The following is a 16,731-nucleotide window of genomic DNA, read 5'->3' on the forward strand; positions in this document are numbered from 1 at the left end:
CCTTAACAAGTAGGAATTCTTATTCCTTGGGAAAGTTACAGAAATTGACATGTCAAGGAATCCCTTCATGCTCTCCAGAAGCAAGTCTGGGGTAAAGCAGAGCAGTACCTTAATGCTATGTGGCATTTTCAATATTTACGTATGTGCAGTGTCACTGTACCTGGGTATAAGCCACAAGTGTGGTGGCCCTGAACAGACAAAAAGCACAAGTATAACGAATATTTGTGCCTCTGATGTTCTGCACTTAACTAAGGATAAAGAATGAATCGAAAGATGGATCCAAAGCATAGAAGGAAACCATACTGTCAGCATGACTGGCAGTAGTCTGCACAGCAACAGCTTTTCTGTGGGATTTACAGCAAAGGGGAGTTTAAAACAGAGATTAAAAGGAAACAGTGAGGTAACTTTCCAGTGAAGTGTGAAGGCTTCACCTTAACAAGTGTGAGGGCTGATAAAGAAGAAAGCAAGCACACATTCATTTTAAAAGCAGAAATCACCAGACACCCAGAAGCAGAAGTCTTTATTTTGCAGAATTTGAAGCTGACTTCATCCACCACAAAAAACATCACTGCATCCATCTGAAAGAACCACTTAAACTGTACACCACCATTTAATTTTGGTCAATTGTGCACCACACTGGTTCAGTGAAACTGATCCAAAACACAATGACAGATTTAACAGGTTGTGCACAATGCATTTACTAAGATGCCCACATACTGGCTCTGGGCAGCACCTACCTTGCGTAGCTGCTCAATTAGCTCCAGCTCCTCCTCTCGCTGTTTGGAGCTCTGCCTTACTCTCGGGTCTGCAGCATCATTAGCAGGAGACAAGGCACAGGCAGAAGATGAAACAACACCTATAAAAGCAGCATGAAGGAAAGAAAAATCACTAAGCATGGTTTGGCTGGTTGTCCTTTACTGCTGTACTATACATGCACACACAAGGTCCCAGAAAGGCTATGGTATATTCTCTTTCACAACCTGTTCTTTCATTTAATTATGAATCAAACTAATGATCTCCTAATCTAAATGAGGCATTCTTTAACACATTTTCCTTGCTGTTTAGATTCTGTTCTTTCTGTTGGGTAACAGTAATTCACAAAGTAGACAGCAAAGTTCTGCTGGATGGAGTATATTGAAACAGTTCAGTCTCTACAGAAATTGCAACTTTATTATGTGCCACTGCACAACGCTAAATTTATCAAGCTGCCTTCATCAGCTGCTGAAGACTCTTGTGGCATTTCCTTGGTATCTCTTGGGTGTAAGCAGAGACCAGGAAGAACAAATCCCCACATTTCTACAAATATGGCAAAAGAATATTTGACAGCTCTAAATAGGAAGTTTCTTATTCAAAAAGTATGTAATACCACATGTCTAGAAAAGAAAGTCAAAAAGTAGTTTCATGGTAATGACCTGAAGTAACAGAACACTACAAAACCTCAGTAAATGCAGATGTTAATACAGGGTAGCAAAGCTAGCTGATTTCTGGGCTATTTAACCTACCTTTCTTTGCTTCATCCCTGACAGCTGCTTGGTAAAGGAAACTCTCTGGTCGAAGGGCAGGGTTTCTATAGGAAGGCGGGGCTGCATGGCCAGGATATGGAGGGGAAAGGTGGACTAAACAAATGGGGAAAAGCACAGGAATGGAGGAAGAAGGAAACAGTTAGAATTTAAATAGGAAATGGGTTCAGCAATGTGGTAATTAAAGGAACAAAACAAAAATTTTAATATAATCATGACAAAATAAATTACAGCCATGCATGGTAAAAGCGCAGAGCAGGAAAAGGCACTTCCAAGGACACTTGCACGCAAAGCACATTCCACATACCAATACCAACAACTGTTCTAGCTGGTGCTGAATGCATCTGCCTTAGGTCTGTATGAGGGCCTAAAGCAGCCAAACCCTACACTATGCCTGAGGACATGCTTCACCCCTGTTGTCTCTTCCCTCGTGTGTTTCTAAGGAGACCCAAATAACTGGGTAAATTCTCTAACAGCAGTGCCACATACAGAGGTAGGGACAAATGCTCCCATCTCTTCATAGTACAAACAAGCGAAGCAGGCATTTTGATCCTTTTTTGGAAATTTTTCTTCCTTTCCCTGTTACCTGTCTGAGTGGTAGGTGAGCCAGGGGAGATGGTGGATCTCTCATCACCCTGTGGATAAAGAGAGCAGAATATAAATGGTTCTAATCTGGAAAAGCTGTGACTACATTTTAATTTTTCTGTGTTTTTAAAAAAGGCTCCATCCATCTAAATTCATTTCAGAAAAAAACCCCAAACCAAAGAATCCCAACAAAACCCAGGAATGTGAAAAACCACAGTACACTGATCCCCAAGTCTCATCTCTGCAGAAAGGGACAAAGTTTTGTCTTATGCAGAAATGAAACATTTGCTTTTTTCTAAGGAAAAAGAATGATGAAACAGTACTGACAACGCAATGATGGATCCTCGTTTACTCTTCCTTCAAACCAAAACTGTCAAAGTATTCTTTGCAAATGGGACACAGAAAAAGAGATCATTAAATAACATGCAAAACTTGCACTACAGCAGCACCGATAAGGACACACTTTTCCCTTTGCTAATGAAAACCTGGTATTTACTTAACATCACTCTCCACAGTGAAACACCCTGTGTTTTGTTACAGTGCCTACGCAGATTGATTTCTTGTGATTAATGCATTCAGTACAGCAGTTTTCACAGAGGAGAAAGAAATACAGTGTGTCTGTATTCTGAAGTAAGCTGGTGTGAAGAATACAAAAAGAGTACTTTTGATGAACTCAACTTAGTCAAGCACAAATAAACCTGTACAGAAAAAGCAACATCAAAGACAACCAAGAACCCCTTGGAGCAGAGACTGGTTACCATGCTTTTATAGCTTACGCCTCCTGTAGACGCAGCCTAAAGCTAAGATGAGGTAATATCTACTACAGTTTAATCAGATAAATCGGATTCATACCCTACCTGAACTTTTGATTAGAAGCTGATAGACTAACACCTGCTAAAACAGATGTGTGGATCCAAGGGTTTTTTGTTGGTGAATGATAATAGCAAGAGATACCTTGACAGGACTGAAGGTAGAGGCATTAGGCAGAGTAGTAGCATGGCTTTCTTGATTCAACCCTGAAAGTGACTGAATGCAGAAAGGAAGAGAAGGCAGTAGGAGTGTTAGCAAATGGCTGATAGGTCACACACACAGGTGGAATGCAGTAGGCAAGGTAAAAAACAAGAGATGAGCGTGATCACATTCTCAGAAACACTCAACAGGCAACAAATACGTACTTGCTGAACTGCAGTTAAAGCCTTCCTATCCTCCTGAACTTTTTGGCTTGTAAGCTTGGGAGATGTGATGTTTCTTTTACACACCAGACAGTAACATCAAAACCAGTATAGTAGAACAGTGAGTTACTAAGAACAGTGAGGCAAAAGCTTCTTTAATAACAGCTAATCTATCCCCTATGCCCTCAGCCAAAAGGAAATTTTACCCTAAACAGTTCATTCTGAGCCGCTATTCAGAATAAAGCTTTTTTTTTTCTCAATATTTAAAGTATGTTGTGCATTTTTAGTTAGTTATTTTCCTGTCAACTTGGTGAAAATCAGAGAAACCCACGTCTCACCAGTTTAGGAATACACACTTTGGGTCTGCCACAAACAATGCTGATCCTTGTGAACTACACACAAAGTAAGTAAGATTCCATGAGTGGAATTTAGGTCTCAGGGAAGGTATCAGCGTGAAGATTCACAGTGCTGCCACAAACAAAGCACAGTCAGATTTCAATTACAGACAATCTTAAACCCAACCAAATGGACAACTTCTCATGTTTATGGAACAGGAGCTCCAGCATCCCAATCTATCACTGACAGATAGGCCTAGAAGGCCAAATTCCATGCCTTATTGAAAGCACAATCAAAACATTTGAGGACTGAATGGCTCAAGAATGAAACTATACTTTCTGAAACAGCATTCAAATAGGAAAGTGGCAGTTCAGCACATGAGAAGAACACCAAATGACACCTAGAGACTCTACGGATGTGAACGACACACTTGAGAGCGTTAGTATTTGAAATGATTTGCAACTACTCTGCCACTTCAGAACTGTACAGCCAGGAAGGACTAGGAGGAGAGGTTATGCTCAGGGCAAGCCTTACATACAAACATCTTCAGGCCTTATGCAGACTTAACAGCTGATTCTCAGGACAGACTCTCTCCACAGCAGCGCAGAGCAAAAATCTTGTTTGGTTATTTATATTTTTTTTTGGTAAGAATTTCAAAATATCACTTGACTTAAGCAAAACATCAGCTATTACATAAGAACAGTAAAATAAAACAGAAGTAGGTGGTCTGTAACATTAACATAACTGTTTATTCCTATATGAAAAGACCAAGACAACCTTGGTGCAGACTAACAAGAACTCATCACAAATCCATGTACCCAGCAGCAGGGGAAGGGAAGGGGAAAACAGCACACAACAGGGTAGGACAATCACAACAGCAACACACTGCATGCTCTTCACCTGTTTGTGAGTCCCTGGCCTTCTTTTAATGGTATTGGTGTTACTGTCAATCTCAAATACAAAGAAAGGCTCAAAGCCATTCTGCCAGGGCCAGCAAGGAAAGAAAGAGAGGAAAGAAAGGAGGAAGTGAGGCAAAGAACAACTGTAAGAAAAGGCAGCTGCAATATGAAAGGAACCAGGGTGATGGAATTCAGACTTACAACACCTTACTGCACATGCCACACTTGGCCTCTAGGTCTAGCACTGAAGTCAGAGAAATCACCGTGCCAGAAACAACTGTAGATACAGGGACTGTCAAAGCAGAGCCCAACCAGAACTCTGCTCAAACCAAGCAAGGATATTTTAAGAGAATTTGATTATTAAAGTTCTGAAAACACAAATAGATGCCAATGGTCTAAGTGAAAATTCCAGGGTAGAAGTTACCATAACTCAAGTCCTGCTTACTTTACCCATACCATTATTATTTGTAACACACTGGTGCCTAAAAGCCTTAAAGTGTTAAAAGTGTTTCAGAAATCCCATGTGCTAACAGTAACATGATGGCCTCAGGCAATGTTTGAGACCACAACAAGAAAACAGAGCACAAGGCAGCAATGACACAAAGGTTATGAAAGGAAGAGGTCACACCAGCTGCCTGATGCTTATCAAGTATGTCACAGGCTTCACAACAGAGAAATTGTGCATCAGTTTGAGAGGATGTTTGGGGCTATTTTTCCTTCCACAGCATTCACCTTGTAAGAGACAGTATGGGAGGAAACAAGGTATCTGGGGAAAAATGAGATCCATACGCAATCAAAGCTGAAATCACTAGCCAAGTCTGAAGCCTTTATACTATCTCAACAAGTAATCTCAATTGTAACGAATAGGACTACCCTTGTGAACAGCAGCCAGGACAGGATTAATACAAAACTTTGAGGTATACAGCACCAGAGAACAGTGATTACATTTCTTCAGCAACTTTTTAGTTAGTCTGGCTATCACCAGTCAACAAAAAGAAAGCACCTGCAGTGTGCAATGAACTACTACGGCCAAACTCCCCTTCTAACCACAGGTATGTAGAACAAACACACAACCCAACTATTAACACTCATAGAAAAGTATGGGTAGTTTTTTGTGAGTTCAGACTGTCCTGAAAATGTTTACACACGGAAACAATCAGAGCAACCTGTGCAATGTGAATACATTTTAATTTCATTAGTGATGAAAGACAACAAAGAGAAGAAACACGATGTAAGATTTAAAAAAAGGAAATTCACAACTTAAATTTTGGTTGTAGGAAAATTTTTTGCTAAAGCAGTAATAAAACCAGAAGACAGAAGAGGTAAAATAAAAGCTCACTTGCATTCTAACTCCGTATTAGAATACTGCTTTTTTAATCTTTTCCTTACATCTGAGCCGAAAACATTGTTTGGAGGAAAAGAAAAGCAACTGCTCAGTTTGGAGAGCTCTGATGTAACAAGGAAAATGCTGAACAAAAGATCTTTCACTGTACTTCTGTGTAATATTCTCTCCTTCTGCCATGAAGTGTTATTCCCACACTACAAAGCAAGAACAACCAGTGGAAAAACCAGCAGAACTCTTTTTTTTTTTTTAATTACCCTATCTGCAATTTGCGATGTCCTAATGTTTGGTAAAGTTCACACTGTTGCATGCAGTCTTTATGGAGAGAAAGAAAAAGACAGAGAGGAAACTATATAAATGAAAAATGGGTACTGAAAACTGCCATTAGCGAACAGAACTTTGATATCAAATACTTTGGTGGAGGCAAAACCCATCCTCAGAAATTAGACCCAGCTAAATTTCAAATCCGTAAGGGCAGGGAGAAAGTCAAATGAAATACAACAGAACAGAAAAAAGCAGAAGTAATTTCAACTCTTATGACAGACTGTTTGCTTTTTTTTTCCCTAAAGCAATCTAATGAACATTTCCTTGGTTTTGAACAGGTTTTTACCATGCAGAATACATTTGTCGAAACAAAACTGCTACAAATTCATGAGCTCGCATGGGCTTAATGTTCCAGTTTATAATAATTGCCAGAAACAGCTGCCCTGGCATATGTCATCATTAGACACACTGTGTATTTATTTCCTCTGCAAAATAGAGCTGCAGATCATACTTCAGCAGTTTAGAAAACTGAGTATTTCATATACTATTACAGTTCAGTGCTGCTGAAAAGAGCAAGGAATCAAAAGAAAAAAATGAACAGAGAAATGACTGCTTGGGTATCTGGTTCAATCTTTCCCTACCAGCCTGGCCACTTTTCTGTGAAGTGCAAGGATGTAACTTGGTTAAAATACAAAAGAAACGAACAGCAACGGAAGACAATCTCAAATTAATTTCTGAAAAGTCCAATATGTAAAATTCTACATATTAATTTACAACAAAAGTCATGGAGTCACACAATCAAATAGTCCCTAAATGTATCTTTAAAATACATTCCAAAGGTTAATTCACTGACAACAGATTCTTAACACTTAAACCAGACCACTGCTATTCTTCTGTTTCTTATTATCTAAATATGAAAGCACATTTTTATATGCTAATTGACTGTGATTTCTCTCAACAGGCACATGCATGATCACTACATCTCTCTCTAATATTACAAGCTTGCTTTCTTTCCCACACAGTGCTGATTGTTTGAAAGCAGGAAAACAACAATGTCTGAATAAAGAGATAGTAAATAAATTAAGCAATGTGTTCTAGAGAAAGATACTCTAACTGAAACCACTGCCTAAAGAAAATTTAGGCTGATAATGGAAGCACATGAATGAAGAAAACAAATCCCAGGCATGCAGTCATGCAACAGCAGGCAAATCAGGTGTATTTTTCTTTTATAGACATGAATTATGGCATTAATTGTATTCTTTATTATGCTACATTGCTAAGATGCCATAAAGGGAGAAATAGCATAAAACATGAATTAGGTAAATAAAGGCTTTTATTTTTGCTAAGTGTTCATAATAGATTATTTTTAAGACATCTCAATCAATAAACATTAAAAAGGTATGGGGAATATTTCATGATTTGTAGCATATGTAAAGCAGTTTTTCCTTGCCAAGATACTCAGTATTTCTAACCACAGTGTGTAGGATGCAAACAAGTTAAAGTAGAAGGCTGTGCCTGAAGCATTAAAATTGCTTACTTGATACTGCAGAGCACATCAATGGGGAAGCAAGCTGAACGGAGAAGAAATCAAACCAGAACGACTAGAGGTTAATTTTTAATTGCAGAAGCTGTTCTTTATTACTGTTCTATCAGTAATTTTCTTCTGCTGTCAGCAAAAGATAAGTTTTAATTATTTTGTGGGAAAACATCGCTATATTACTAACAAATGGCTGTCAGTACAAGTATCAATATAATATTAAAGTTCATAGCTACTTTTCGAAGAAGATGGTCATGTTTTATGCTATTTAGATTAGCTCTAAAATAGTTCGTCTGAGAAAATCGTAACATGTTGTTATTTCTATGCTCTAGAATCTGACACATAAAAAGGCCATTACGTGCAGGATCTTACCACTAACAAGGCACTATCATCAGTATGCTGAGACCTTCTGGATGGAAAAGGACACTGGGAGTTGGGAGAGATGGAGTAATGTCAGAAACACACAGAATGTCAGAAACACATGGTATGTGAACAGACAGACATTTTGGAACATGTACTGCTTCTTTATAGCATTGTGAGGCTTTTTTAAAATTCATAAAGTATATGTAACTCTGCAGTAATAATACAGCCACATAACCCAGGAATTACAGTGTATTCGTATTACTTAAGGAATCAATTACTCTGCTTTCTATGTTGTCTCAAGTAAATATAGCTAATATGTATTCACAGTTCTTACTGTGGTAGAACAAAGGACCCTTTAAAAGAATAAATTAAGAACAGAAGAACATTAAGAAGGCAAAGGAGCAAAAACTATTTCAATTACCCCATGTTTCGGTAATTTTCTAACAAAAAAGTTAGTTGGAAAATGCTGCTGAAGAAGTATTTCTACTCATTATATTATTAAAAGTTTTGATCTGATTAACACTGCCAAGTGAATTACTGTCCTCTGGAGGAAAGTGGGAATGGCAAGCAGTGGAACATGTAGAAAGCTGATGGAGAGAGTGAACAGATGTTATTGGCTCAGCTCTAGAAGACTGAGCCTTGTATGATTTGTGTTCCCCACTGACTTACTGGTTTTGATTATGAAACTACTCAAGAATAAAACTTTTAAAAAATTTATTTATTCTTCTGATAGCCCTCAAAATTCTAATGCTTAAACTTTTTGGCATAACTGTTGATCTAATGGCAGGAAACCGGGAGAAAACTGATCAATGAAGGATGACTACAACACAGTAACTTGTCTCAATACTCCCGTTAGAAAGTAAACTCTAGGGCTTGCAAGGAGCAGCTTAAAATGAAATATGAAATGTGACATAGAAAACATGCAAGAAACAATAAAACAACACACTTGCACAGGCATTTACATGAACAAAAGCAAATACTAGGATGGTCCCATAAGCAAAAAAACCCCATTCCAAGGATTAACATGAAGTGTTAAAAGGACTGCTATAACCCAGTCCTGAAGAGTTCTCCATCATCAGAAAAATACCTCTGATGGAGAGCGCTAAGAATTGAGGTGCTGACGTCCCTTGTAATACTCCTATTGGACTCTTACCTCACTATCCAGGGGACTTTGCTTCTGAGGACTTAAGGATGCCTTTTGCTATAGAGAAAAAGGAAAACTGAATGACAATTTAAAAGAATGCGACAGAGAAACAAAAGCTCAGAACAAAACAGTGTAATTTAGAAGTGTTTTAAAAAACAAGTCTTAGTCTTTAAATGAAACATGCACGTTGCCACTGAGCTGAAGCTTCACTGATGCCATCAGTAAAAAACAGCCTTTATTCCATGTGAAAACAAACAAAATTAAAGTTGCTTTTGCATATTAAAGATGTATAATAAATCCAAAACACAACCCAAGGGAGGAATTTAACTGCTGGGAATAAAGTGCTCATGCATAACAAAGACAACAGAAGAAAAAAACCTAACCAGAACCAAAAACCCCCAAAGGCTCATCAATGAACAAAATGCATCCTAAACATTTAATGTCTTTAACTGAAAGCCTGAGCTGCATCTTTAATAAAGACAGCTTTTCTAAAAACCATTGCCAGAGGCCTGAGCTTAGCTGGTGTTAATGAAAAGCCTACTTTCCGACAGCTAAAACCTTTTTCTAAACTAAACTTACACATTACAAAAATGCAGTAAAACATTTTTTTCCTCTCTGCAGACCACCCTAAGCCCAAAATACTAGATTTGTAATAGCAAGATTTGGGTAGGTCACCAGACCAGTGAACAGTAAAATTAATGTAACTAACATATAAAGAAATACGCATGTTGAGCAGCAGACTACTTCATACTGGCTACAGTGAAAGAGAATGCAAAGATGCAGCATCCATGGAGGATCTGAGGTACCATAAATCTGCACCTGTGCTTTACCTGGAAGTAACTAACTTACACACCATAAAGCACCAAAATAGATCATCCAACGTCAACTTGTGTGTATGATCCCTTTCTTTCTGCCAAATTTGTCTTCAAAATTAAATGGCCTCCATGCCTTCTCCAATAAAGACCCCTTCTTTCTTTTACCAACCCTGTCACTTCTATACGAATGAAAAATTGAGAGAATGAGGTGGACAATGTAAAAATACAGCTCTTTGCAAAAACCGTATGTGGGCAGATCTCTTCTGTCTTCCTCTCCAGTTCTAGTTTTGTCTATGTTAAGCTACACCACCAACACTAAATGGACTTAAGCACTGTTTCTCCGTTTTCTTTATAAATGGCATGCATGCCCAAGAGTAATGTACAAGTATTATGATCTTGGCAATTAATTTTCATTCAGGGATTCGGAAACGATAAAGTATCAAGTAGGTACTAAAAGGAGGTACCTTAACAAAGTCAAGGACAGCTTCTCTCTGAATCTGTTTTGTTCTCATCCTCTCCTCCTCATACTGAAGCGCCGCCAGCTGAGCCTCCCGACGGGTACGCTCTACGTGCCTGCGGTGCAGCTCGGGATCTGTGTTAGGCACCTGGAACAAAACCGTGCATCATGCTGTAAAGACAGAGCTACATAGGGTAAAACAGATGGAGAAACAGTCCATATCTTATGGCTAACATGAGTTTGGTTTTGCACCAAACTAATCCAAAAGAATAAAATAGTACGTAGAGTTCAATGTGTTACCTGACTGTGGTGACTTGATAGAAAGTAAGGCGAATCAGCTGGGGGTCTGACAAATGGAAAAACAGAGTAAGTATAACTTTAAATCTAAACAAATTTTCATACATGAGTTGTCAGCGACACACAAGTATCTCATCAAATCAGAAGAGTAACAGTTTAGTAAGCAAAGCTGTTAAACCAACTGCTGTGATAACAATTTAACTCACTGTGCATGACAGATTTTGAGCAGTCATTTCTAGCTCTCCTCCAGAATTTTTCTACAGCTAAAGATGTACCAATTGGATTGTACATTTGGCCTATTACACAGAGATATTCAGTACTTCATACTGATTATCTACGAGCTGATTAAGTAACCAATCCAGGACCTTTTCACAGAATCCTTGTTTAGAGGACCACCTGGCTACTGCAGTTATTGGGGGGAGAGGGGTGTATGTGTGGAATAAAATTAGTCAGTAGAAACTATATGTTGCTTTTCCCTACCTCTCTGTCCTGTCCCCATGACTCCTTAGTACTTGGTGATGCTCTCTGTCCTGCATCAAATTTAGAGTTTCCGGTCTTTGTGATTTATCAGTATCCCTGCAGGTAAGCACCGGTGGAAGGGGGATCAGCCACTAATGCTTATAAACTATCAGATTAATTCCTCTCTAGATTACATCTTTCCAAATAGATTTTCTAGATTACAATTTTTCCAAGAGTAATGGCCTAGACAATTAGCTTCAGGTAACAACAAAGCTGAGGCTGACTAAAGAAATCATGTTGTTATATGTAGTCAGATCACAGCTACCGCAGCTCATAATTAAATAAACACACCTTGCTTAATTAACAGTGATTTCAAAATACACAAAGATAGAATCTCTCTTTTAAGACTATATTCTGGTTATTGTAGGCCTTTTTGTGTTCTGAAAATAACAGTTTTAAATATTAGGACCCTCTGGTATTTTCAGAACCTGCTCACTTTACCAATCAAGTAATGACTTCCTAAGTGTGAATCAACCCATCAAAGTCACAAGGTAAACAATAACTGATCTGTGTCTTATCCATCATATCAACAATAAAAGAAAACTTGCAGTCAGTTTTTTACTAGAAGGCAGTTGCTAGCACTGCAACAATTCCCAAGGCTCACAGTCTACAGCACATTCCCTCATGTTGCTGCCTAGAAAGTTGATGGAAATGTAGTAGCTTAGTCTTGACAGCCTCAACACTGCAACCTTCACTCCTGGGGCAACTGTGGAACAGAGACACATTTGCCAATTTCCAAAAAATGGCAGTCCTCCAGCCTGTGCATAGACTTGTTACCTATTCTGCATAGAGAATCTTAAGAGATGTGGAAGACCCATATGCTACAGGTCTCCTCTGTTACTTAAATTAGCACTGATTCACATGACGAATCCATTAACTGTGCTGTTTCAAATGGATGGGACTGGATTCAACTGAGTGCCAAGAAACGTATTCAGAGCAGAGTACACAGAGCTTTGTTGCATCAGGAATGCACCACAGTCTGTCCAGAGACACAAACTGTAGTTACTGAGTTGAATAAACTAATGTAAGTACTCTTGAGATAGAGTCTGCCTTACATCCAACTCTAAGAGTTTTAATGGCTCCAGCATGCTGAAGGGAAAACAAAGAGGCTGCCTGCCAAGGCATTTGTACAGAATTACTGTGGAAGCAGTTTACAGCTTGTGGTGGCCACAAATGAAATATTTGTCTAATACAAGCTTAAAATACAAAAAAATTACTCATTGTCATAAGGCTGTTTTTACACAGTTTTGAAGGCATTAACAGTATGACCTGGTTTTAGTCCCTCGTTAAGAATTTCACTCTGCTGCAGCATAATATGAATAAACTACAGTTCATCTAGATCGTAGATTAACTGCTTCTGCATGAAGATCTGCTGCCATCCTTAAGTTAAATTTTGAAAACACCGGATACCATCCTGAAACACAATTTCCTTTATCTTTAAAATGTCTATGTAAACAGCAGCTCTCTCCTAGCTAATGAGCCTTCTTTTACTTCCTTCAGGTGCATCACAGAATCCAGTGTTTGTAAAATCTAAATATTTCCATGTTGACCACAAATGTACAAATAGGAAAGTAAATATATAAACAAGCAACAAAATCAGTCTTTCAAACCAAGAGCACTCACTTTATTTGGGGAGGACATATCAGACTGCTGTATTATTTTATGCCTTACCTGTAGACACTACAGGATAAGGAATGCTGATATATGCTGAAGGAGTTACCCTCCTTTAAATCAATACAGCTACCTTACCTGCACATCTGCTGACATTTCAAAATGCTTATTAAAATGTTGCCATGACTCTGGAAAAATGCACACCCTATTCTTGATTTCATTTTCTCTTTCAATGCCATTTTAGTATGCCATTAAAAATTAATTTCCACTGACAGCATAAGTAATGACATAATTATAGCTAGCAGTTCTTAACGTTCGTGGTACAACTGAGCTGGCGTTCTGCTGTGTCCTTGCACATTCACATTCACCCCACAGAATACTGAAATATGAAGGGTTCCAACAGTTTTTATTCAAGCTCCATTAGCAAGAAGCTGAACATTTGCTTATCTTCTGTTCTCTTAGCTAGACACCCAAATGTCTTTTCTCAAACCAAATCACCTCATTTATATTCTGTTCAACTCTGACCAGTTTTTACAGATAAGCGTTCCCTCCAATCAGCCAATAGTCATTAGAGTATGAACATCATTCAAAAAGTCTGCTTTATTAAACTAAGCAACCTGTTTTCAGCATTGACTCCCATCCTATCCCTTCTTCCCCTGATGTAAGCTCATGATTGTGACACATAAAAGCACATTTTAAATTAAACTAAAACCTACAGTACTATAGCTACCAAAAGTCAACCAGATAGCACACTGGATGCTCCATAGTTACTCTCTTTGTGCTTCCTCTAAACCTGCAATACAAATTCGTTCATCCCTTCTGTCCTTTATATAACATAGTCAGCTATTTAATCAAAGTCAGCTATTTAACTGAAGCACAAATTAGATCATGAAATGCAGATATTAAATCAGTTTAAAAGTATACACTTTAATATGCAGACTTCTTTAACCAATTGATTCAAAGCTGAGCACTGGTCTAGAACAGCTGTGCCTTTTGGTCACTGCCATTATTAGAATACAAATTCCTAATCTGGAGCAATAATTTACAAGTCAAGTGCAATGCATGCTTCTGGTGAAGCATCAGAGAACAGTGCCATTTTTAAAACACGTTCAGTAAATATGCACTCTGCATTCATCACAAAACTCTGAATAGAATTACTGTTACCACATATTCTTACCTGTTTTGATGTAAGTATCGTCTTGTATCCTCTGTTCTCTGAAATTCTCTGATGGATACAGGCTTTACTGGTGAGCCCTAAGCAAAATAACAAAGACTAAGTTAGCAAGTTGTTCAGAAAAGTGTACATTAATGTCAAAGAAACTTTGTAGAGCAATATCTGTAATTACTTGTGTTCAAAATACTTGACAAAGAACCACAAATCACAACTCAGGGATGTTCATTTCCAGCTAGGCAAGCTCACTTTTACTTTTTCCTCCAATTTAAATGATTTTAAATAAATTCAAGAGTTTATAAACCTCCATTATTAAGAATCGTGAAGAAAAGTACATGTAGGTAGAAAATAATTCATGTCACTTAGAAGAAATGTAGTGTTAAGCTCGAAAAACATATATCCCAGTGTACAGCAATGCAGTCTGGATTCTCAGAAATACAGGATACAATAGCTGATGTTCTTTTATGATGCCCCAAAGACACATCACAGAGGGACTAAGAAAGCAAAACATGGGAATAGTGAGAACACATCAGGCTTAACCTGAGCTATAAAATCATTTAACCCATTGGGAATTTTATTTTAAAACTTCTGCTGATACCCATTAATGTAGGAAAATGGAAACTCTTCAACATTAGCTTGCCAATTTCCAGTCATGCCTCCTGTATGCATGTTGTTATATAGCATACAGCTTGTTTTTGTAAGTAGTATTTTGGATTGTCTAAGAGAAACTACTTCAGTTAAAAGAAAACAATTAAATTTTTATGAAAAAATATGAACAGCTTTTTGATATTAACAATGCCTTTTCTCCATCCACAGCAAGGAGTCCTTGGGTTGCATTGCCAACGGCTGCTTTTTCTGAGTTTTGCTTTTAAGTCTATGCTTCAAATGACATCAGCTTTTGTGATCTTATACTGGATTTATGAGATTTGCAAAGTGAATGCACCTCTCATATCTCTGTCACCAATTCTGAACACAGCAAACAGTAATATAAAGTGGGCAAACTGGGGACCAGACTCCTACATGAATGCTGAAAATGTGTTCCTATTGGTTAGATTTCTGAGGACAGTCTCCAGAAATGTACCATCCAAATGACTTACAGGGAACAGTTTTCTCTATGTATTTCACAGCAGGGGCTGCTACAACTAGAACGAAGGCACTTCCCAGTTTTGGCAATTCATACAATTTTAAAGCAATTCCAGTGAATTTCATTATAGTGTGCACCAATTCTTGTGCAGCTAAAAAGCAGTAAAAGACATGAGCTAAAGAAACCTTACTGGAATCATTGCCCTTGCCTGTGCCAGGACATCATTTGGATAGAGTAAGCAATCAATAAAACCAGCTGCTATTAGGATAGTATATGCTAAGTTTGCCCTTTTTTAAGAATTACTATTATTATTAGTTGTGGGTTTTTTCCTGTGAGAGAAAGCAGGGCAGTGTTCAGAGTTGCTCACAGATGTTTCTAGACATTTCTAAAAAGCTAGCTGGAGAACTTTCAAACCTGTCCAGCAATAATTTTACTTACTGCTTATTCACCTGTATACTTTCACTGACTGAAAACAGTTTTGTGCCAGGTTTATCTAAACCTACAGATGTTGGTTTTTGTTTAGAAAGGCGACCATACACGTAACCAAATTCGCATCTGTGGTTCAGAGCTTTCCTCAATAGTAAAGTGAGAAAGAAATCTTTTTCTGCAAAGAACAGGCTTTCTGAAAAGTCTGAATATTTAAGTTAGTCTAAACTTAAACTGGATGCTCAAGACACTGAGTTCACTGGCAAGTAACTTACAATCAACTTGAACAGACAAATTAATGGAGTTGCAAAATTCCTGTATTAAATGTTTATGCTGGTAACAAGCAGCATTTTCCCCCTGAGAAAGCCAGTATATATTCAGTACTACAAAGTAAATGTTCACAGTTTTCTAGATCTCATAAATTACCATCTGAAAGCATCAACCTGCATGTTTTTTGAAGACAGCACTCCTTTGTAAAAAACACTTACTTCACATATGCCTAAAGCGTAAGTTTGCAAGAAGCAAGCCTAGTGGAAGGTGTCACTGCCCACGGCAGGAGGGATGGAACTAGATGATCTTTAAGGACCCTATCAACCCAAACCATTCTATGATTCCATGAATCCACATGACAGAAAAACAGTATGGCTGCATTGGACTTATTCCACATATCTCAAAAGGCACTTGGGAGCAGCTTAAAACTCCAGCTCTGACCTTCCACAAAGTCCAACACTGTGCTCTTCCTCCAGAGCAGACCAGATTTTATTACTTAAATAAATAAAAGCAAACAAACAAACAACCTTAAGAAAACCTCTGAGGACAAGAAGCGTTAATACCATCACAGAGGCTTTCCTGGGGCATATAAATTTAACTAATTTAAGTAAAAGCACCACCTCATTAGAGATTCGCCGCTGGTCAATATATGCCATGAATTGTGAGCTGAGGCTGTCTGGGTCCATGCACTTGGGTTGCCTCACCTCTTCCTCCTCCTCTTCTGTGGCACAGCTGTCAATATAGTCGATCTGATCGAGATCATGTTCCACTTGACATACATACACAAAGAAAACACCCACAATTAGATAAGCAACAGGATAGGGGAAAAATACCAACAAAAAAGCAATGCCAGGAACTGAGGCCCTACCGTTTTTCTTCTGTCTGGGAAAACTCAGCCTAGAAGCTCCTGGACTTTGCC

At 38.2% G+C, this 16,731-nt stretch overlaps 1 protein-coding gene across 10 annotated transcripts in view; it reads right to left on the reverse strand.

Annotated features, from left to right (window-relative positions):
• LRCH3 (leucine rich repeats and calponin homology domain containing 3) overlaps positions 1 to 16,731 on the reverse strand; it is a 66,787-nt gene that overhangs the window by 9,509 nt on the left and 40,547 nt on the right. For 2 of the 10 annotated variants that reach the window (XM_061348802.1, XM_061348800.1), the window contains exons 9-19: positions 16,433 to 16,581; positions 14,039 to 14,115; positions 10,735 to 10,780; positions 10,442 to 10,582; positions 9,172 to 9,219; positions 8,028 to 8,081; positions 4,514 to 4,594; positions 3,060 to 3,131; positions 2,107 to 2,155; positions 1,503 to 1,616; positions 738 to 856 (exon numbers count right to left, since the gene is read on the reverse strand). In XM_061348802.1, the coding sequence (XP_061204786.1) occupies positions 738 to 856; positions 1,503 to 1,616; positions 2,107 to 2,155; positions 3,060 to 3,131; positions 4,514 to 4,594; positions 8,028 to 8,081; positions 9,172 to 9,219; positions 10,442 to 10,582; positions 10,735 to 10,780; positions 14,039 to 14,115; positions 16,433 to 16,581 (950 nt within the window). Of the gene's footprint in view, positions 1 to 737; positions 857 to 1,502; positions 1,617 to 2,106; positions 2,156 to 2,962; positions 3,132 to 4,513; positions 4,595 to 8,027; positions 8,082 to 9,171; positions 9,220 to 10,441; positions 10,583 to 10,734; positions 10,781 to 14,038; positions 14,116 to 16,432; positions 16,582 to 16,731 lie in introns of those variants that run through there. The other 8 variants (XM_061348803.1, XM_061348804.1, XM_061348801.1 and 5 more) reach the window with 8 other exon arrangements.

Source organism: Neopsephotus bourkii, unplaced genomic scaffold (genome assembly GCF_033783945.1).
Source record: "Neopsephotus bourkii isolate Nb327-2 ecotype Australia unplaced genomic scaffold, CSIRO-AGI_Nbou_v1 NB_369, whole genome shotgun sequence".
In the NCBI taxonomy this organism is placed as follows: domain Eukaryota; kingdom Metazoa; phylum Chordata; class Aves; order Psittaciformes; family Psittacidae; genus Neopsephotus; species Neopsephotus bourkii.